The 23,708-nt window shown below is 32.2% G+C and overlaps 2 protein-coding genes and 1 long non-coding RNA gene across 3 annotated transcripts in view; 1 reads left to right on the forward strand and 2 right to left on the reverse strand.

The window, feature by feature from the left end:
• Positions 1–23,708, reverse strand: part of LOC123675879 (microtubule-associated protein Jupiter-like) — a 100,875-nt gene that overhangs the window by 15,793 nt on the left and 61,374 nt on the right. The gene's annotated exons all lie outside the window — the stretch shown is intronic.
• On the reverse strand, positions 4,019–6,850 carry LOC123675869 (beta-galactosidase-1-like protein 3). Its single transcript, XM_045611413.1, has one exon. The coding sequence runs from the start codon at positions 6,600–6,602 to the stop codon at positions 4,575–4,577; it is 2,028 nt and encodes a 675-aa protein (XP_045467369.1). The 5' UTR covers positions 6,603–6,850; the 3' UTR covers positions 4,019–4,574.
• Positions 7,155–8,990, forward strand: LOC123675884. The gene is made up of 2 exons (XR_006746823.1): positions 7,155–7,351; positions 8,591–8,990. It is a non-coding gene; the product is annotated as an uncharacterized LOC123675884 (long non-coding RNA).

A 23,708-nucleotide genomic window follows, 5' to 3' on the forward strand; every position in this document is an offset into this window, starting at 1 on the left:
AAGGCATTGTAGTATACCTACTAGAAAAAACTAAGAAATGTGAATCTAAAACTCATGCTCTCTTAGAACGTCGTAAATGAACTTTCTCGTCAAACGCCCAATGAAAGATCTAAAAGAAAATGATTGATTTCCTTGCGTGAAGAGTTCCATAACATTCTTCGCAGTAATTTCGTCAATGATGATTCACACTGGATATAATCGATATATTATAACTGTATAGATAAGGTTTTCAATAAGAGGTTTCATTTTGATATTAAAAAAACGATTATATTTCAAGGAAAATCAATGGACGTTTATGTCATTGTGAAGAGAAATGTATATCATTAGCGATGGAAAATAATATCAGCCGAATGGCCACCACAGCTACGCTTGCAGCACCATATTCTTTCTATAATATTTTTCATGACATGTATGTCCTCGATAACTTCACGAATTCCATATATCCAAGATCTTTAAAATCGATTGTGGAGCATTGGCATAGATCCTATCTTTCGTGTGGCGCAAAAAAAAATGTAGAGGTCTTAAATCAGATGATCTCGGTGGCCAATTGTGATCACCTATCTATAATACTCTAATACCAACAAGTTGATATTTAGTAAAAATTTGAAGTCTTATAGTGTTCTTGCTCAATTTTCAAGATTTTTTCAGTAAACTGTTGATAAAATTATCAATTTCAACTTGCATATTCAATTTTTTGTTAAGTTTTGGCTCATTGGTCTATACACGATTAATCAAAAGTTTGTTCTTGAACCCTTATTTTGAAATATCCTGCGGAATAATTTAGGGGTAAAATTTTTTTCAAATTAACAATTTTCATCAAGATCCGTTCCTTTTCAATATTTTTTTTTTTGGTTAATGGCTTTAAGTGTACTAGTTCATTTTTAATAGTGAAATGAACTTGTCATGAATGGTTTTCTCAAAAAGCGTCGAAACGTAATCTTCAGTATGAACCATAGAGACTCATTATCCCATTATGATACGTCTATGGTTTGAACCGACGTATGCAGGAAGTAAATAAAAAAATATTAATCTTAATTGAAAAAAACAAAATTCTTTAATTTACGTTACAGTAGAATCGGTTTGTTCAGAGTTTTTACTTGAATTCAATAAGTATGCATAAATAAATTTTGAACTGATTGATTATCATTATAACTGAACAACATATTGTTGCATTCTCATTGGTAGACTCATAAACTGAGCTTTCGCACTGACAATATGACACAATGAACAAAGCCATATTGTAAAAATTTTAAACTTTTTAAATTGGGTAAACTGTTTATTTGTCACTCTAAAAAGGTGCATGTAAAGCCATGAATCAAAATACAAAATCCTGAAAAGGAATGGTTCTTGATGAAAACTGGTAATTTGAAAAAAAATTACCACGAAATTATTCCACAGGATATTTCAAAATTAGTGTTGAACAACAAATTTCTGATTAACCTTGTATGGTGACTAATAATAGTATTTAACAAAATATTGAATATACAACTTGAAACTAATAATGTTATATACAGTTTAGGTACTGATGGAATTTTGAAAATAACAAGAAAACTTCAAATTTTACCAAATAAAAACTTGTTGCGTTTTTTGCACCTGAGTGTACTGAACTTTCACGAAATAGAAATTAAAACGCTCAAGTCAAATTGATTTATTTCAGAATGGTTATCGATGACACTTATTTCGAAGACACGATTTCATTGCTCTATTACTCTCCAGAATCATTGTGCTCAGTTTGAATTGAGGGAAATAGTTCCGCTCGGATTTTGACTGTTCAGTTCAATACTACATAGTTTTTGCGCCTATTATGCAGAATCTTTTATTTTGAAAGCGATTAAATCGGCAAAAATTCGTTATCATGCTGCTAATCATATGACTTTTCTCTCCCCAAATAGGGTATGTAACAATATCAGCTTTACGTTACGAAAAAAAGGATTCTGAGTTTAACAAGCTGAAAATTGTTACATTATTGTTGCAGTAATATAAGTAGTATTATCGAACTAGTTATCTCGACAAGAGTAGGCTCTATTTGTTTTGGACACTTAGTACTTATTGTTTCATCCGATGATTCGTTTAATATTCAATTCTTTCAACAATATACAATGACATGATAAAATTAGTAACATCAATTTTCTTAATCATCATGATGACAACGACAAGAAGGAGTGGTAGCGATTGTTTTTTCCATACGAAGTGACGATACTTCTAGATATTATGGAATGAAATATCTGTCTCAAATAGTATCTTGTATATTTATATTTTCTTGAACAAAAAATTTGATAAAAAAATTATTTGAGGTGCATTGCAGACCGATTAACGTATCTTTGAATTGATTGTATACTGAAATGAAGTATTCAACTTGAATAATCATGAATAAAAATCATAAAATATGATATAAGAAATCATGTCTGGAAAGTATATATCTGTTCAAAATATTTATGGAAGTAACTCGTTTAATTTATCTCAAACTAGAGTAGCTACATAAAATGATTCGCTTTTCGAAAGTAGGCTACTCAAGATTCAGAGATATGCAGATGAATTCAAGGTTTGAAATATTACCATTAATATTTCAAATGATACAAATCTTAACTCCTCGAAATGATGTTCATTATGATGTTTTAGGTGGAGATAAGGATATATCAGTGGAAAGTCATGACAAGTTGAAAGCTTTTTATGATTTATCTCCTGATTCGTCTTCAGTTTATGAAATATCAGTAGTTTGAAGCCTAAAAAAGTGGGAGCAACTTTGCAAACAGGCAACTATAGCTGTGATACTACTACATACTTCTCATACTATAATTATTAATAAAAAATTCAATTATGTTTTTATTTCCATCCTGAAACAAAAAAAAATAATACTCGCCACTGTGATTTCAGATTATTCATTGATTCAATTGATGACTATTAAAAAAATTTTGAGGTTTTCACTCGAAAAGGATAACATATTCCATTATTGGTTAAATAATTGTTTGGAAAACTTCAATTTAGTCTCTTATTCATACATCGCCAACGTTTCGGACCTTGCGTAATTTTTTTCAAGGCTGAAATGTCAAATAACAATTTTAATATAATTGAAACAGCCACAGAGTCGATTCATCACTCACCTCGTATTTTCTTTGGATTAAATTTCTTCAATTTTAATAAAATCTTTTTCAGGGTGTTTATCATGTAAATGTCAAAATAATTCTATTTCGTCTCGATATTCCATTATTTTATCAACAAATACATAAATGCATGGTTTGAGAATTTGGGTTCCAGTGATAAAATGGCAAAATTTGAATGGTATCAGGTAGAATGTAGATACATTCAAAACCTTTTTATCCACTCCAAGGTAACTCATAATGACAATATTGATTACATGTATCCTCCTTTGAAATGATAACCTTTTTTCTATAGATTATGAAGGAAAATTATTTATTTTATAGAAACACTATATCTTCAATTCAAAAATTTTTATTACAGGTTTGTTCCCCAGATTTTTCCGAAATCCAAAAAATGAAAAAAATACCTACGAAACACTTGATGGATGGACATTGCGATAAGAATTTTCACTACTCGGTATCCATCGAGGCAATTTTTCCAAATGTATGCCATCGTTGTTTCAGGTAGTGATTTTCTCAATTAAGGTCATTTATATTTTTTTTCTTAGACCAGGGTCTCAAACTGGGAGTGATAACCCTTTTCTCGAGAATATGATCGATTGCAATTACTAAAAATTATGGAATCGAAAAAAAAATATTTCTTGGGAATTGATGAGATTGATTGTTTCAATACAATGTTCCTTCAATAGCCTAAGAGAAAAATTTATCATATCATCTAATTTATATTTTTAAATTTTTTCTAAGAGTTTGGATATTGAATGATAGATATATGGGAAAATATAAACAATGCTCTTGAATTTACAGTAGATTTTCACAATATTATTTACATTTCGGAACTTTAATTGAGTATTTCAAAGTTTGATTTTTTTTTCTTCACCACAAAAAATGATAAAGTTCGTGAAAAGAAGTAAATAATAACAAAAGTTTTTGTATTGTGTATTTCAAAAATGATATTTTGGTACAATTGAATTCAATATCATACATAATAAAAATTATTTCTCTGTATTTGAAATGCATCACTAAATTGGTATCAAAGCGATATTATCGATAAATGGGTTCGAAAATTCATGAATATGTTACATGTTACATGAAAACTCAATCAGGGCCCCTGGAACTGAAAACGTTTCAGACATCCATTAATATAATTGAGTGCAGAGTATTCATATTCGTAGTGGAATCCATTATTAATATTTTTTGATATGGATACATAGTTGATATTAAAATACAAAGAAATAATAAATAAATTAAATTTTAATTTCAATTAATCTTCATTTACCGGGACTGAATTCCATGAGTATTCTACTGGTCAAGTGGAAGATTATTATAAAGACATATGAGAACATTTATCTTTATTGAAATTCATAAATATTGTTATCTGTATATACTGTGATAACCCGTAACTACTATTCGGTTCATTCACATCATGGGAAACTGCATCAATAATAATCAATAAAATATGTATTTCTTATCTTTCAATTATTTTTTGAATGCCGCTCTTCCTTGAATGCCTCTCTTTTTGATCGTTTTGTAATGAGGACTTTTACAGAATTTGATCTCAGATGCTGGCATATAATGCTCGAATACGAAAATAGAATTTGTTCCATTCTTCAAGAAAGGTGCCGGTAGGTAAAGTGATTGTTGAGGTCCTATTCTGGCGTATCGCCCAAGGACAAAACCATTTACTACTACTATGCCTTTGGTCCATGCTTCCATGTTAATAAAAGTATCTTTTGCTTCTTTAATGTTTAAGGTTGCTTTATACAAAGATGGTCCAGGTGCCCACCTCTCGGATAATGGTTTCCAACCAACAAGATTGTTATTCCAAGATTTTTTGAACTCTATGGGATATATTTTCCAGGAAGTAACTTTCTGTTTGTTGATCAGCACATCTCCTTGCCACAAACCTTTGAACTGATTGAACTGGGGAAGGAGACCGAAATTAACTCGACCCCAGTTCTCTACCAGCAAATCTACAGTAGCATTCTTTAATCCTCTTGGTCCTAAAGTAAGGTTCGAGTTTTTCAGTCTCCAGAATCCAAAACCATTGAGATCTTCTGTATATGACAAGGGTTTAGATATGAGCATACCATTCACAAGAACTACAACACTGTCACATACTCGTCCTTCGATTGTTAGTATAGAGTTAGGCGAAAGGTCGATATTTTCCTTACGATAAAGGATGTATCCATAGCTTTGTCCAGAGTTATTGTTTATTGGTAGGTTTTCCATTGAGATCAGATTCGAGGATGATACCGAATTGTGTATGTTGGCTAAAATATCATCAAGTAACATCTCTTTCTCGACAGATATTTTAGGATATGCAATCTTTTCGCCGATAGCTGGCGTTACTGGGATTCTGGTCACTACTTTATTGTACTTCTTCAGTAGTTTTTTCACTATAACATATTTTTCAGTATAATCACCAGCTTCTGTCAGGGGAGCATCATAATCATAACTGGTTGTATCTGGTTGATAACCCGAGTTGTCAGTTGCTCCGTTGTTTACGTTTGCACCATTGAGAAAACCGAAACTCGTACCTCCATGGAACATATACATATTGACAGAAGCAGGATAAGTCAGAATTTGTTCATAGACCTTACCAAAATCATCATCATCTCTAGTATGATGGTATTCAGACCAATGATCGAACCATCCTGACCAGAATTCCATAGACATCGTGGGTTTGTTATGCTGTAACTCCTTCAGCTTATCGAATTCAGCTTTTGGATTACCTGCGAAATTAGCTGTTTGCAGAAGTACTCCTGGTAAGGATCCCTTATCCCCATGGGCCGTGGGACTATCTGAAGATACTAGTAGTTCTCGAATACCATTCTTTTTGTAAATATCCACGAGTTGGCGGAGATATACTCTATCGGGGAGGAAGCCGTTACCTTCGGTACTGCCATATTCGTTCTCTATTTGGAATAAAACAATAGGACCACCTTTGGAGAATTGGAGTAAAGCCAATATAGGAAGTAATACGTTGAAATACCTTGTAACGTATTTCATGAATTTAGGATCAGAGGTACGCACTTTTATGTCTTTGGTTCTCAGCAACCAACTTGGAAAACCTCCGAATTCCCATTCAGCACAAATGAAGGGTCCAGGACGAGCGATAGCGAACAAATCTTCTTCCTTAGCAATTTCGAAAAATTCTTTGACATCTAGAAAATCCTGCATATCAGATCCACCCTTACCAAAGTCGTATTTGCCATCCTCGAACTCGTGTAAGTTCCATGGTATGTACGTTTCAACAGTGTTCAAACCAGCAGCTCTCATTTTCCTCAAACGATCTCTCCAGTAGGCTTTCGGAACTCTAAAGTAGTGCAAAGTGCCACTGTACAGACTAATGTTCCGTCCATTGAGAGTGAAGTAGGATTGATTGGCAGACAATCCTGTTTCTATTTTGGGAACTGTATAGTACTCGTATAGGGTCGGAAGAACTGCACTCACAGACAATGCCATGGCCACACAACTCACGACTGTCGAATAGATATGTATCATTATTAAGCCTGCAATTCATCCAACAATGAGTATCACGGAAATGAGCGGAGTTGGACGAATACCGACAGAATTTTTACTATATTGCTACAATTATTATTCAGAACTTTGTTACAATTGAATACTTAAAAGTCTTTTCAACTACGGCTGCAGTGTATTTATGATTGCAATGGATTTAATACGAGTGTTCGAGATACTGTGAATTGGAACTGATATGACAACCGAACGCTGTCATAGGAGAGATAATCCTCATACTCATACTGACCTTTATATTTATCACAAACAATAAATGAATAATTCATATCCCTAAATGATCGGAATATTTTAAAAATTTGTATTATTACGAGCATGAATTCCGTTCTACTGAAACACTCAAATATAATATTTAACCTGATATAGTTGTGACGTCCGCATGACTTAATCGAATCTATAGAATTGTTTTTATTCTGAGAATTCGCTAAAAAATTTAGGCTTATAGGGAATAAATTTGAACATTATGTGGAAATGTAATACTGACATTCTTTCATTGCGAATTGTATTAATGGAGGTAAGAATTCTTACTTTTTTCCTATTGTTTATCGCTTGTTTTTGTTGATATTCGCAAATATATATCATAGACGGAATAATTTGAATGCATTCAATCGCCACTTTCAAGTTGAATTATATCTGATAAATCAACAATGACTTTACTTACTCAGTCTACCTATTCGAATTATAACGTTTGATGGCATCACCTGAAAAAAAAACAAGAGGTGAGTATTTGTGTTATATTGCAAATTATATGATTATAGTACATAATGAACTGACAATTATTTCTGAGCCACAAGAATGATTATTCTCTTCCAAATACGGTTTATTATCAATACTACAAAAATGATTCGTGGAATTTTTCACCCCAAAATCCTACTCAGTTTAGAATCACTCTAGACAATATTCATTTTTTTTTTCAAAATCAGTCGACGTTTGAATAATATACAGGGTGGCCATTTGAAAACGAAACAGACGAGATTACAGACGAAATAAAGTTTTTCGATAGAAATGATCGGACAGGTCGATTTCTGTTTCGAGGGGGACAACTTAAGATGTAGGTTACGGACGCATAGCGCTTCAACCCTTGCTGCTGCAACCCCCACCCCCAATTTTTGAATAGGGAAGATGGGGTGAGTGATACCTCAATTCAAAGGTATTTTTATACTGATTTCAGCACAGTAATTGTTTTTTCATTTTATGCATTAGTACTCGAAATATTCATGCGTTAGTTAGTTAGGAAGGAAGCCACAGTCATTGTTGTTTTGAAGCTCAAAATGTCGATTTTTCACAAAACACTACAAGTGCCATGAAAACACCACTTCATTTTCAAATACTTAGTTAAGAATATTTCGAGAACTAATGCATAAAATGAAAAAACAATTACTGTGCTGAAATCAGTATAAAAATACCTTTAAATTGAGGTATCACTCACCCCATCTTCCCTATTCAAAAATTGGGGATGGGGGTTGTAGCAGCAAGGGTTGAAGTTGTCCCCCTCGAAACAGAAATCGACCTGTCCGAGAATTTCTATCGAAAAACTTTATTTCGTCTGTAATCTCGTCTGTTTCGTTTTCAAATGGCCACCCTGTATAACCTAGTCCAAGCCAATCAATGCTCGCTATAATACTTATAAGAGCATTTCAAGAAAAAAAAGGGATAACCAGGATTAGGAAACTCAAAAACATAATGAGATCTTCTCATCAGGTTAGCTGCACATTGGTAAGGTACGAGAAAATGAAGAAAAAGAAAAATTTACATTTAGAATTTACAATTATTAATCGTATATGTGTGAAGATAAAAGATCCGGTCTCTCTCTAGGTCTCTGAAAGCGTACATTCCTGTGCATTACAGCTGGTTTATAATTTATCTTATGAGACTGGTTTTGTGAAAAATGTATCCTCTTGGCTGCTGTACAGGTTTTATATCTTATCTATAAAATACTGGACAATGTTTATTTTCAGATTTGTGCCAAATATAAAACCATGTCACTTAAACAGACTCACAAATCAGTCAAGAATTTACCGTTGAAACGGTTGAAAGACCAGAAACTGTGATATCCATTTTATAAGGATTTTTTTATTCCCTCTCCATTCAATAGAATAGCAAATTAAGAAATATTCAGTATTCACTAACAAGAATTGAAGGACTCAATCTAGATTTACAGTCAATTTTTCTATGAAGAATTGATTCAGGTAGGTACTGAGTGAAATAAAAATGCAATGGATTAACTCCTATTATTTCGGTAATACTCTCAGAGTAAAGAACATATGTTTATTACTCTTACAATTAGGACCAACGATAGAAAAAAAGAGAGGCATATTATAATTGATGACTTTGATGAAATATATTATACTGATTATTGATATATTTATTATTTCCCAATTCACCTGAATATCAGTGATACGACATTTCATTCAATTCGCGAGTTTCTTCTCAAAGAACGTACTTCTTATGTCCCATAGTGAATCAACGTTTCATATGAACTCAAAATATATTGAAATAAATACATAATATATCAGACATTCAGAAAACAAACTTCAAGTGCGTCAAACGACGTGAAACAACCGATGACACTAGGAGAGCAAAAGTTGCCAAACCTTGGATTTCAGCAGATAGATACAGAATAATATAATAAATATTCAGCTCATTATAAATTCGACAATTAGGAAAAATATCGGATTCCAAATATTCAAATTATCACAATCGGACACCGTAATCTAACCATGCTGGGAACATGTAAGAATTGCGTACCTATACTCCCTCTATCTATGTTTATTACTCTATGCTAGTCATCGATTCAAACAAATATTTCTATGGATGTAGGTGGCAGCTTTAAACACAACAATGTCAGTCATTTCAATGTCACAGCTCAATAAATTATTGGTGTAACATAGTTGTATGCACATTGTTTAGCGAATAAGAAAAATGAATTTTTTAACTAAACTCTTCGTTTTCTTGTTAATTCTAATCATTACATGTCAAAGTTCATTTCTTCAGTTCATTTATCCCTGCAGTACTAAACACTATCCGACTTGGGATTGGAGAGGCCGCTGGAAAGGAAGAAATCTTTGCGGAAAAACTTGTTACATTTTATGTGAGATGTGTTAATCCAATGAATTCAATAAAAATTTGAAGGAATATTTCGACTAATCTCTTAGTTTTTTGAAACACCTTACCTATAAGTTGTGGAAAAATGAATTTTTTTGCAGTCATCTAATAACAGATTGTAATGAAAATTTTTTCGGTTGATATAAATTTTTGATTTCTCGATACTTCGAGAAATAAAACCAATAATTGAGGATAATGGAACTCAGTTAGGTTGTCCATTTTTTTTAATGGAGTATGACTTTGACTTGAATAATCTCATTATCAGTCGAAATATCAATATTGAAAAATGCTTGGATATTGAACTTAAAATATAGTACTCTATATTTTAAGTTCAATATCCAAGCATTTTTCAATATTGATATTTCGACTGATAATGAGATTATTCAAGTCAAAGTCATACTCCATTAAAAAAAATGGACAACCTAACTGAGTTCCATTATCCTCAATTATTGGTTTTATTTCCATCATAATCTATCGAGTGAGTATAATTTATTCATTTTCACCGAAAGCCATATTATATTATGATAATGATTTGAATAAATTACTTGTCATGCCCTTACTATGCTATTTCTTTCGATTATCCTAAGGTTCAATGAAATTTTCAGAATTGGGGAGAATTTGGAGAGTTTGAAGAATCGGTTGTGTTTCATGAAGGCTTTGTGACAGAGTATCCTTTTGACTCCTCCAAGCGTAAATTCTTTACCCAAATATCATATTAAAAAGGAACCGAATACGGTCTTTTTGATCGAGAAAAGAAGTGATACAGTATCATATAATAGGTTAGGTACATTACTTTATTTTTCTGAAGAACATAGCTTCTTCATAGTCTTCAAGTGTCGATGACAGAAAAACTTCATCGGAAACTGATGCAAATTGTGGAATATACAGGGTGTAGCGCAATTAATGGATAATCCTGTACTGGCGAATAGGGGAGGTCATGGCCGACCAGTAAATGTAAAGTTATGTTCAGTAAAAATATCATAGTTTTCGAGATATCGGACAATTTCATTTTTTTCTAAAAAGTGCAAACATGAGGATTATCCTACTTTTTTTCATCTAAATTAAGCAAGATGGTAGAAATTTGGTAGTTTACCTCATAGTACAGCTATCTGAGAGTAAAATAAAAAACAATGCCCAAAGAAATAACAAGATTTGTGATCACAGCATTGAAATTAGTGAATAAAGTTACACTTTTTAGAAAAAATGAAATTGTCCGATATCTCGAAAACTATGATATTTTTACTAAACATAACTTTACATTTTCTGGTCGGCCATGACCTCCCTTATTCGCCAGTACAGGATTATCCATTAATTACGCCACACCCTGTATGTTGCAAAAGTATGTAGTTAATGTGTAGGAACGGATATGTTATGCCCATTGTACACATTAATGTTCTTAATAATTGAAAAAAGTAAGCTGGATTGAATTGCAATAAGACATGAAATATAAATGACATCTTTATTGAACATTTTATTTTCCCTCTTATTTTCCTAATCTAATTAATTGAATAGGTTTGAAAAATCCTAGAAATAAATTTAGAATAAATAATGGACCTACCAAACAGATATAACTACCACTGCATATCTATTATTATTTGAAGTTTGTCTTAATGTCTCTTGAATGATTTCATTTCATACTCTTTTTTTGAAGAGAGATTTAAAGAGAACACTATTTGTACGCAATCTTCCATTTATAGAACGATTATAAATTAGTTGGAAGGTTTTCAATTGAGTGAAATCATAAATGAAGAAGTGATTTATGACATATAGAGGAAGTAGATCTAATTTTCTATGGAACAATTACTTTCAATAGATGAACTCAAATGGTCCGAAACGAAAATAATGATTTTTGTGGACGTAAAATTTTATCGGGAACTCTCAATATAAAAATTTTATGATGAATCGGAAGTGGCACTCATTTTATAGGCTATAGTGATTGGGAAATACTGTAATAAAATCCTGACATTTAATCGAAACTTAAAATGAAATCCATTCCAATGTTTTTTGTTCATTGAGATTATCACACTATAAAACTTCTGGGAATCTCAATTCACATTTTTACATTCAGTGGAAAGCTCTGTCAAATCTGGTTGTAATGACCATTTTTAAAAGGGAAATTGATATCTAAACAAGTAATCTGCTGATATTTCGAATAATTTTCTAAGAATGGATCGATTTTAGTTGATATCGATATAGTTGACATCATGTACTTATAGTATTTTCTTCTAATTTCTAATGTCTCATAAATAGGTTGAAATAGGCTGAAATTTGTGCGAATTTAAATGAAGATCATTCCACTGTTCGAAAAAATTCCATTTCGCTTTCAAAGGAAACACTAAAAATATACACAAAATCTGTTTTGTAGGTAGTCACAAGTTCATGTGAAGTTTTAAAGAGGTCTCGGAGAGTTGGCATGAAAAACCAATAATTCATATAACATTCAATTGAAATTAAACAACTATGTATTTCATGATAGAAGTATTCAATAGACTGCTGAGAAGTGAACAACACTACATCAAGAAAATTTACTTTCATTTTGAAAGAGTAAAGATCAGTACTTTTCAAAATGAAGTTCATCACAGTAATTATTCATTTTAATATAACAAAATGAATAATCGATTTGGAGAACGTGCGCTAAAAAAACTCATTCTCATAACGATTGCATTCTTAGAGTAGCTATAAGTATATGGTTGGCCCAATTCAAGTTGTTATCATTAATTTGTGATTTAGGTTAGAATTAATCCAACAAAAGAGAAAATTACGGTTGGGGCAAATTTGGCACAATACCTCGAAGGTTTTATACGGCTCCAACGCCAATTAGTTCTAGGTCAAGGGTTTGAGTTTCGTAGAGTTATTCATTGCTCTTTTATAAATCAATTTGAAGGTCTCTGTTGTATTATTCCCGAATTTCAGGTTAACTATCGTTAGATAAATGAGTAAATTAAATCTGAGAAATTTCTCGAGGGCAAGTTCTAACTTGATTTAAAAACCACATATCAACACGATGCTTGACAACCTCATACGGTTCAATTTAAACTGTAATGAAAAAATTGAAATAAAACCTGAAAAAATACATAATATGGTTGATATTTATTTTCTGGTACCTACTATAGTTACTTTGATTTTCATGAGAAAAGATTGTCATTTTTAGGTGGAAATCCCTACTGAAATCCATAAAAATGTGACATTCATGTAGAATAGTTACTTTTATTCTGAACTTGATCGACTTTTAATAAGATGATTTGTCCTTTTGGTCTCTTAATGTTATTTTTTTATTATGTTATGTGTTTTATTTTCAGAAAATTTTGTAGCCTTCAGTGTTCTTTTAAGATGTGAAGAAAATTGCAATTTTTCTCATCATATCTTACTTCTGCATCATGGGAGCATAAATCCCTTGAGAAAAAACTCATTTCTTGTATGTGGATTTTACGGAAAATAATGAAATGAAGTAAAAAAACTATGTTTATTACTTCTAGATGAAACAACGTAAAATAGAAATAACATATTCTTATGAGCTGATTTCAGAGGAGCAAAGGATGGGAAAGCAGTGTGCCAGTTCTATTGATAGATTTTTCTGTTGAAATCAAGAATTATTCAATTTAAAAAAGTGAACAAAAGAAACTTGGACTAATATAAGGGTAAAACAGTTATGGATTATGCTGCCGGATCACCAACTTTTTACGGGATCTAGAGATTACAACAACTTCAACATTTAAATATATCACAGAGTCATCTGGAACTGTAATTATGCACGAAAAAAAATTATAAATAAATATTCCCAATTTCAAAATTTTCGGATGATGATTATAAATCACGATGAATGAATCTAATTTCATATATAGGATTTACCAATAAGAATTCCATCTTTAAGCTATTATATCGATTGTGGATGCTAGGGCTTATTTTTACGGGACTCCAAAGAAAAATTCTGAAAGTGTTGAATCAGGAGATCTCAATGGCTAATTGTGATCACGTCTTCGAAAAATAATACGGCCAGGAAACTTTTCTGGCAAGAGTGCGATTGTTTCGTTGCTTGTGTGGCATCTAGGGCCGTCTTATTGAAAATCAAAATCCACAGAAAATCATTAATCGCTAATTCCCAGGATCGACGAGAAATTGAAAAACCTTCGTTATCGTCAACACTACGTGCTACAACAGCAATATTTTCAGTTGTTCTTGAGCGGCGCATACGGTTTGGATTCTTCACATCACCAACTCATCTCAACAGCTCAAATTTTTCCACCAGTTTCACCATTGTCAGCCGAGAAGGAGCTTCACGACGACTCAAAAGTGATTAAGTTTTGTGAACTGTCACTAAAAAATTTTAACCATTTTTGTAGTGGATTTTAATAATTCAAATGTATTGTTGAAGCGTGTATCGTTCCATTTTTAGAAATGGCGTAGTTTCTACTTGTCAAATGTCGAAAGATGACAGTTTCAGAAGTGACAGCTGCCCAGATAAAAAATGGAATGGAATGGAAAATTCCTGGTATCAAATATGTAAATCATATCATGAGGAGAATCATGAAGAGAATAAGAAACCTCTTGCCTAATTTCTAACGATTACTGTAAATATGACCAAAGCCGTTCATTATTCCCAGAAATACTCCTTTCACCGATTTTAACGTGATTAAACTCCTGGGAATAAGCGAGAAAATTTTTAACGTTCCAGCTACATTACAGCGAGTACCCAATCATAATTAAAGCCAACCTTATAATTACCTGATGAGGAACATCGTGTTCTACTCCAATTATAGCAATAATTACCATGTCACCGATTTCATTCCGATAAAATAATGGGGAAATAAGCAGGCGCTTTTCGGCTGGACGATCATCTAGCGGAATATCGAACTGATGTGCTTGTTACAATTAGAATCGATCATAATTGATGGTTAGTATCATACCTTCAATGAAAAACAATCGCGCTTGTTTTATCGAACATATGGAAAACTAATAGTTTCTCAGTCCATATGATTATATTCAGGTAATAATAACACCACACTAGGCGTTCTGATTGCTGGTGTAATAGTGGCAGTCATTGAGAAAGTGTTGAAACGTTTAAACGCCGGTTCAAACTAACAAAACTTTTGCTTCAGGTGCAGCCAGGGGGCCTGTAGGTTGTCGATTGTATAAAAAAAATAATTCTGAGATTAAACTGTATGAGATTAATACAATCGTACCTGGCAAATAAATAAATTTAGAGTTAATATCGATATTGCCTAGTCGACAATCAGAGACATTGAAGCCGGAGTTCCTCAAGGATCGGGGATAGGACCGCTGCTGTTCAACTTATACATGGCAGACATACCGAAAATGAATAGATGCAAGATAGCCCAGTTTGCAGATGATACTATCACAGAAGAATGCGGAAAACAATTACTAGGCAGTTATAGATAGACCTAGATAAACTGATGGAATACTTCAGGAAGTGGAGATTCAAAATGAATAAATCAAAAACAGTAGCAATCTACTTCGAAGGAACAACAGTAAAGAAAGAGAAAGTAGGGAAGGTAAAAATAGAAAATCAAACGATAGAATGAAAAAGGAAGCAAAACATCTGGGAGTGATACTAGATGAAAGAATGAACTTTAACAAACAGATAGAAAAAAAACAGAACAAAGGCAAGGCAATTGCACGGGAGACTGTACCCGCTATTCAACCCTAAAAGTAAACTTTCCTTAGAAAACAAGTTGAAGATAATCAAAATAGTGCTAATACCAAGCATTACGCATGCAGGAATAACTTGGTATAAAACGAAAGACAATAAAAAAGATCAGTTGCAATGTACGCTAAATACAATACAAAACAGCGGTTGGCATACTACAAATCAAAATAAGAATGCCAAATAAAAGGAAATACCTCTTCAACGAACCAAATAGATGGAAAAAAAATGTGATATGCAGTAGGGGGGAAAGTCTCCCAATCAAACAACAGTAGAAATAGGAGAAATTAAAGTAGAGGCGAAGGGAATGAAACTCCAGTCCTTATACAAAGAGAAGATCATTTCATATAATTTTGTAAATTTTTTGAAATAAATCGAAAAGTCATTACTCCGACCAATCAAACACGTGAATGATGATGACAAATTGATGTTTGAGAAATCTGTTACTCAATCGGAAATTTTGAAGCCAAGTGTTTCTTTTGTTTCGGAACCTTTTCCGCAGCATCTGTCGGCAACTTCGTCGTCTTCAGGAAGTATTTTTGTAGGACCTGTTCAACCATGATAATTGATATAAAGAAATAGTATTTTTGTATCATGGTATTCTACTGAACTACTACTTAGTTGTTGGTGGCAATAAAATTCGAATTTCATGGTTATTTTTGAGAAGCAACCTCCAAGAAATTCTTTCCATATTGATGTTGCCGACCGAAGTTAAGTGATACTGGGGGTTATAAATAACCCAAATCAATCAGAGACATAATGGTATTTCCTTTGAAAAACTTCCTTTGAATTTTTAGCTGTGAACTGGGGAGCCGCTCCCCCCTCCAAGCTGTGCTAGTGGCTTCCGATAATACTCCGTCTTATAGTCAAAGAGGTTATCTATATAAAAAAATAATGACTAATAATTCGACCACATTGACAAATGCAAACAGGAATTTCCTATATTTTATTTTTTTCTCAATAAAAACAGATATATGTCGTTTTATCCTTTATGTTTTACAAAATCATTCATCCGATCACCATGAAACACTGAAAAGTTGTTTGGTATTTTCTTATAGAGGCTTATGGTATAGTAAAATGCTTGAATCCTGATTGAGAACTTGTCGAGAATTTAGGGGAAGAAATCTGAAACCGGTGCATCCGCCATTTAGTTACGCTAGGATTTTGGAGTAGTATTTTTCAGTATAAATGTTTGGAATCTTTTGAGACAAACCCAATTTAACCCCTCTGAAATTTTCAAAGCTAATTTCTTTCATAGTGTTAAGGGGAAGCGAAAATCTAATGAAAAACTCTCCGTATGGAGCGCGCTTTCCTTTGTACAGAGATTTTCTAGTTAACTGTAGGAGTTGTTTTGATGAAATTTTGAAGTAAAATTTAAATTTGAAAGTAGAAATCAAGGATTCAATCAAATAAATATTTTCATCGGAAACTTGAGGGCAGGTAATCTCGAAATATGTGCATAAAGGGTGTTCTTAAATTGAAGGTCCAAACGAAACTGACAGATTTTAGGAAAAAAGTCCTATGAAATGGACCCACCAACCATTTGTTTTTGAAAAGGAGGGTTTTATTTTTTCAAGGTTTTGTCTCATACCACCTTCCCTCCACAATATATTCAACTTAAATTTGGCATAGATATTCCAATTTGAACTTTTCATCATGTGATATGCTAATTAGGAATGCCTTCTTCTTTCCTCCAGAACTTTTTTCGGTGGAACACTGGTAGTTTAGAAAAATGTGAAAAGAAACTTGGAACCAGTATTACACATTTTGGTCGCTTCTAATTTTATCGTTTCTACTAGCGATTTCGAGAAAAAAATGTAAAACAATTCTCCAGTAATCCTCAAGAAAATCGAAATTAATAAAATGATTCAGTTAATGAGCTGTGATGCATAAATTAATTATAAGTTTTGGTATTCATTCACCCAATCTGAGCGAGGATCGATAAAAATTCAATAAACTAATGAAATCATCAAGAAAAAGTACAATGAATACCCTGTATCTCGAAAACGAATCGTCTGAGGGCCAATATTTAGGTATAGGCCTTTTTTTTTTTAAATCAACCAAGGACGCCCTCATTTTCCTTTATACATCGAATGCAGGAACACCTTGTATAGATATGTATTGCCATGAGTTTTAGCTCTTAAATAAGTATCCTGCTTCAACAAAAATAATCGAAAATGATTGAATCCATCGATTATTATCTATTATTATTTATAAAATTAGGCCAAATCTTTTAGAATGAATTGGATCGAACAAAATAAAACAATACTTCAGACCAGATGCAAATACATTATTATACTCTCTACTCTTTCTGAACTCGACAAAAATAGATACCACTCCGAGTTGATGGGAACAGTTAATGACCTGAACAGAAGGACTATTGAATTTCAGGAATTGCAAATGAGGAAATGACGACACTGTTAGATGAATGTTACGTAATTAAATCCAGGTTATGATTCCTTTGTTAAAGTAGCCATTGACGTTGCGAATTAAAAGTGTTCAGCGAGAGTAACTAACAGTTTTTTTGAAGTACCTAATTTGCAGGATGATCTTCATTGCAATTACTTATATCGTTACAGAATAATTCGGGTAATTTTAAAATAAATCATCTTCAAACATATTCGAGGTGAATGATCACAAATGAAACCTAATCTATTGGGACTTTAGGTTAGATTAGACTAGATTGGCATAATAATCGAGTAGAGAGTAATATACCTAGTTAATCGCTATTCCATTGAAGTAATAATAAAGGGAAGCAATCACAACACGACTTGATATAGCCTTTTTTATTGAAGAAATCAGTAGGGGCCAGATGAATTGAATTTAACATGCTTCTCGATTTTCCTGCATAATATACAAGATGTTCCTGAATGGAAGGTACAAATGAAAACGAGAAATTCCTTGGTTCCAAGGACAAAGAGACAACGCTTGTTTTCAATATACAGGGTATTTCTTGTAGTCCTAGTTTTTTGTTATTAGTTTTTCGAACCTTTATGGTTCGACATTTGGTACATATCCGGAAAATAAAAATCAAAACTAATAATTTATTTATCATAGCTGACTGATTGGATACTTAGGTACGATAATTTGATTTTTCCCGAGGATTTTTTTCTCGAAATCGGTAGCAAAGAAGACAAAACTACAAGAAACCAAAAAAGTTTAGTATAAGCTTATGGTTTCTTTCAATTTTCTTTAAACCACCAGTGGTCCACCAAAAAAAAATTTTGGAGGAAAACAGGAAGTATTCCAAAAAATATTTCATCCTGTAGATTTGCAGGGGAAATTGGCGTATCACATTATGTAAAGTCTAAAATAGAAGAACTATGCCTATCCATTGAATATTTTTTGTTTTGCAGATGCTATGAGGAAAAAATTGAAAAAATCAAACTCTTACACCCTGTATTCGAAAACAAAGCGTTTGCGGATGGAACTTTTTCTTCTTAAAATTATCCGGGAAATCTCCCAATTTCCCACCTTTAAAATGCAGTTTTTAAATTTAATATTTGTTTAGAATTGATAACGACATGAAAATCAGTGAGTTTTGTTTGGAGAGTTCTTTAGAAAATTCCAGATGTAGTCTACTTTCTCATTAAGTTCCTCTGTGTTCATTTTGAGTTCTCCATTTTAATTCTGTGCGGAAATCGCTCGATTGATTCTTTGAATTTTTGGAAGAAATTTTCGTATTGCAGTTCAGAATGAACTGACTAAATTTTTTACAGAAAATTTATACTTTTGGTTTGATATCACTTTGGAAATTGAAAGACATTTCAATCGCATCTCAATTATTTGAATGACAAATTTCAAAAATTTTTTTTTCCTGAAACAGACAAATTATTTGAGGTTTTAGAAAAAATGTATATTTCTATTCAGATTATAAGTGAAATATTACCAAATAAGAAAGTGATAAATGACAATTGACTTGAAATAGTGTTTCAGAAAAATTGATAATTCTATGATAATGAAAAAATTTAGAAATTTGTCTTTGAAATAATTGATATACGATTAAAAAGCCTTTTAATTTTCAAAGTGATGAAAAAAAAAATTTTTTGTGGAAAAAATCAGTAAGTTCATTTTAAACAGCCATACGAAGGTTTCTTCTGAAAATTGAAAGAATCGATTAAGCGCTTTCTGCACATCACAATGAATCTGCACTGGCGAATAATAATATTAATAATTCTAATTTTCTTCATTTTCAGATCAATAAACTGTTTCATTTTATTCAAAGGCGAATCCAGATATACGCGAACACATTTCATGTGTATCTCATGTATGTAAAATAATAAATAATTCTTTTATATTATGAAAATACTGCTTCTCAATAGAAGTATCTTGAAATATTTGAAATGTTCCTAACTATTTCTAATGACCCGATGGTTTTATATCATTTTACAGAAAGGAAATTTCAAAAATTTGGATATCAACGAGAGCTTCTCAAGACCATTTAACTTTTTACTATGGATATTATCTCCAGATTGAGTACAAAAAAATTATCATCTATTCGATAGATTCGGTATCAACTTTTTTCGAAAAAAAAACTATAGACATAAATTACCAGAAATATTCAATGAAATATATTCAGGAATTTTATATTAAAAATATAATTGTCACATTTTAATAAAAAATATTGGAAAATTGAGCTCATCATTATATCATTTCAATCACCATCGTTATATTTAGCTGCCCAAAGTTGGAACTTATTAATTATAGTAGAAAGACGCAGTTTTATGTCACACCTCTGTATGAATACCCTCACAGTGTGTGGACACCTTTACGATTCATTTTCGGTATGCGTCCGATGTTCTGTTCGAGTATTCTAGTAACAGGGGTGCTTGACCTTTGTAGTAGGATGCAATGGTGCATCATCATTCTTTACACTTTGCACCTCTCAGACACGCGATCTGGAAGCCTGGGATCTCCCTCATATTTACCAATTGCGTCAAGATTGTCTGTATATAACTTTGTTTCGGAAGCGGAAGGATGTACCTCACGCTATTTACATATTATCAGAGAATTGCAGCATCTGTTTCCTATGGCAAGTTATTATTTGCTTTTCGCACGATGTTAATGTACTGTGAGAAATTGCAGACATCGCGATGATGGACTTATTTGTGTTTGAACCAATTAATATATCCTCCTTCATTTTGGAGAAAATTATTTATGCACTATCTGCAGTATCCACCGGAGTTTGATCGATCTATGTTGATGTCAGTTGGAAATCTGAATTCCATACAAAATAAAATGAAATTGATTAGGTACACAATTGATTTAATTAGGACAATAATTATCACAATTCAGGAAATAGGGATCTTGGCTTTAGGACTGCTAATAGGGTGAATAATACACTCAGTTTCAACTGTCAACGTTTCGATCCTATTTGGGATCTTCTTCAGGACTGTAAAAGTATTTATACTTTTACAGTCCTGAAGAAGATCCCAAATAGGATCGTTTCAACTGTCAACGTTTCGATCCTATTTGGGATCTTCTTCAGGACTGTAAAAGTATTTATACTTTTACAGTCCTGAAGAAGATCCCAAATAGGATCGTTTCAACTGTCAACGTTTCGATCCTATTTGGGATCTTCTTCAGGACTGTAAAAGTATTTATACTTTTACAGTCCTGAAGAAGATCCCAAATAGGATCGAAACGTTGACAGTTGAAACTGAGTGTATTATTCACCCTATTAGCAGTCCTGAAGCCAAGATCCCTATTTCCTGAGTTGAATGCAAGGACGAGATTTGTTGGATATGGAAATTATCACAATCAGAGTTTTCGAAAAAATCGACAAATAATTCAAACTGTGAAATTATTTTTGTAGGAACATTGATTGAACTAAAGTTTTCGTATGTATAACTAATATCAATTAATTCTGAATTACCTAGAAGTAGTAGCATTTTCAGGCTGCAAAGACAAGATTGAGTAATTCGAAAAATTAATGTAATCATTATTAATCTTATCCTCAGAGTAATGAACACAGATAGAGGGAGCATATGTCATTTTCACTAAGCAAAGTTTGTGCCCAGCATGAACTTTCAAATTTGACATGAAGCGCATGGAAATGAAAACATATCAGTGATACGATATTTGACTCAATTCGCGAGTTTCTCCACAGAAAACGCACTTCTTAAGTCCCATAGTGAATAAATGTTTCATATTAACTCAAAAGATATTGAAATAAAGTTCTAAATATATCAGAAATTTAGAAAAACAAACTTCAAGCGCGCCAAACGACGTGAAACAAGCGATGACACTAGGAGAGCAAAAGTTGCCAAACTTTGGAGATCAGCAGGTAGATACAGAAAATAATAAATATTCTGATTATTGTTAATTCGACATTTAGGAAAAATATCCGATTTCAAATATTCAAATTTGCATATTTAATCGGGAATCTCTCAAATAAATATATTTCATTCAATATATTTCATTCATAATGATATACATAGTAAAATTGTGGATTTGAAAATATATCACAATCCGACATCGTAATCTTACCATGTTGGGGACATTTAAAAATTGCATATACTCCCTCTATCTATGTTTATTGCTCTATGATACTACCCGTTTTCAGAGGTGACTTCATCATTTGCGAGGCTCCGAGCAAGTAAACCTTCGCGAGGCCTCTTTGTTTTGTAGAATTAGTTTTAAAGATTATTTTTGACGGCAAACGGAAAATTATAAAAATGCAATAACTTTACAATTGTCTATAAGAAATAAACAAAAAATAATAAACACTAAGATAAAAAAATATTACTGATAGTGATAAACTGAGGTCCATTTTGATGTCTTGAAAGAACTAGTAATCAATCGAGGATTATTCAGAGATGTTAAAAAATACATTACTACGAAACTATTGGGTTCAGACTTTGCGGTGAAATATAGTATTCAGTGTTCTCGTAGCAATACGCGTTCGGAATTTTGTAATTCAGTATAATCAATATTTTCAGATTAAATCTTTCAAAATTGGATTTCTTGTCTTGAAAATTCAGGGATCAATGAAATGTAAAAACTGCTGTCATAGTTTCCGAGAAAGACCTCTCTGGACAGCAGATATTAGATTTTTCATTTGATTGTTGCATTCTACACATTCCAAAATGTAAATTTTGGGGGTAATTGAAATTTGATTGGAAATAGAAGGAATTATTCATAGTATCAAACAGCGACAGTTATCAATGCAAAATTAGCATGACCGCTACTGTCATGTTGTCAGTTGCATAACGCGCGAAATTGAAAAACATTTTACTATTTTTGTTGAGAGCGTGGATGCCAAATACAAAAGCGAAGTCTCAGATGGCTGCTCTGGTCGATACCTCCAAAGGCCGTCACTGTTCACAGTTCTATTATAAATCATCAATTCACTGTTAAAATCATTATTTTAAACCATTGCAATGTGAGGTGTTAAATGTTTAAAAATATTCAAATTCAGTGCTTCTTTTTCTTCGATGTCTTCAGCGTACTAGAAGCTTGACCATATGAATATGTTGATCTTTCGATATCATTATGTTTCACCAAATACAGAATAGAAAAAAAAAAGTTTTCTTTGCGTCACGTATAAGTCCGAAATCAATGATCAAAAACCAAATATATATTACTTTAACATTAACAAAATATATAGGAACATTAGGAACTTTGCCAATGAAGTACAAACAAGTATTATTCTTCCTTATAAATTGTTTTGTCTTCCAAGTACGTTCCTTCTGAAATACTTAACATATAAATTGTCCAATTATCAAATATTTAAAGAACGCTTTTTCGGGAACCGAATGCAGTACTTGCTGAGGTAAAATCTCATTAATCTTCATTCACTCAAAATGGGTGTTGCAAAGTATTCAATTAGTTATAGTTTTAAAAAGGGAATATAGAAAATAGCTTATTGGAGTTGTATCAAAATAGTTTATACTAAAACAAGTTGCAGAATGGGCTCCTATTCCAACACGAATGCGAAATTTGAAATGGTTGGAATTGCCTTCTGCAACGAGTGTTAGACAATATATTCTTTATTTTGGTCAAGTTTTGTGAAATATTGTCGAAACTCAATGAAAAATTCAGAGTATACATCCTAGTGACATTCGTGACTTGGCAGTTGGTGAGACTGTTACGAAAATTGACAGATTACGGAATTTGAATTTGACTCGCACGTTTCGAATTTTGAAATAATTTATAATTACTCATTGTTTTACACAGTTTTTAGTACTATAATGAACTCATATGATACTGAAATAGAGAAAAATACATACAGTGTTTATTCGATAAAATTTGTTAGGTTTTTGATCAAATATTCATTAGTCGTACGCTATGTTGATGAGATTCCAAGA

The sequence above is a fragment of the Harmonia axyridis genome, chromosome 1 (genome assembly GCF_914767665.1).
Source record: "Harmonia axyridis chromosome 1, icHarAxyr1.1, whole genome shotgun sequence".
In the NCBI taxonomy this organism is placed as follows: Eukaryota; Metazoa; Arthropoda; class Insecta; order Coleoptera; family Coccinellidae; genus Harmonia; species Harmonia axyridis.

What these genes read in the sequence shown, in the direction of transcription:
- LOC123675869 (XM_045611413.1), bottom strand. Translation starts at nt 6,602, where the DNA reads ATGATACATATCTATTCGACAGTCGTGAGTTGTGTGGCCATGGCATTG.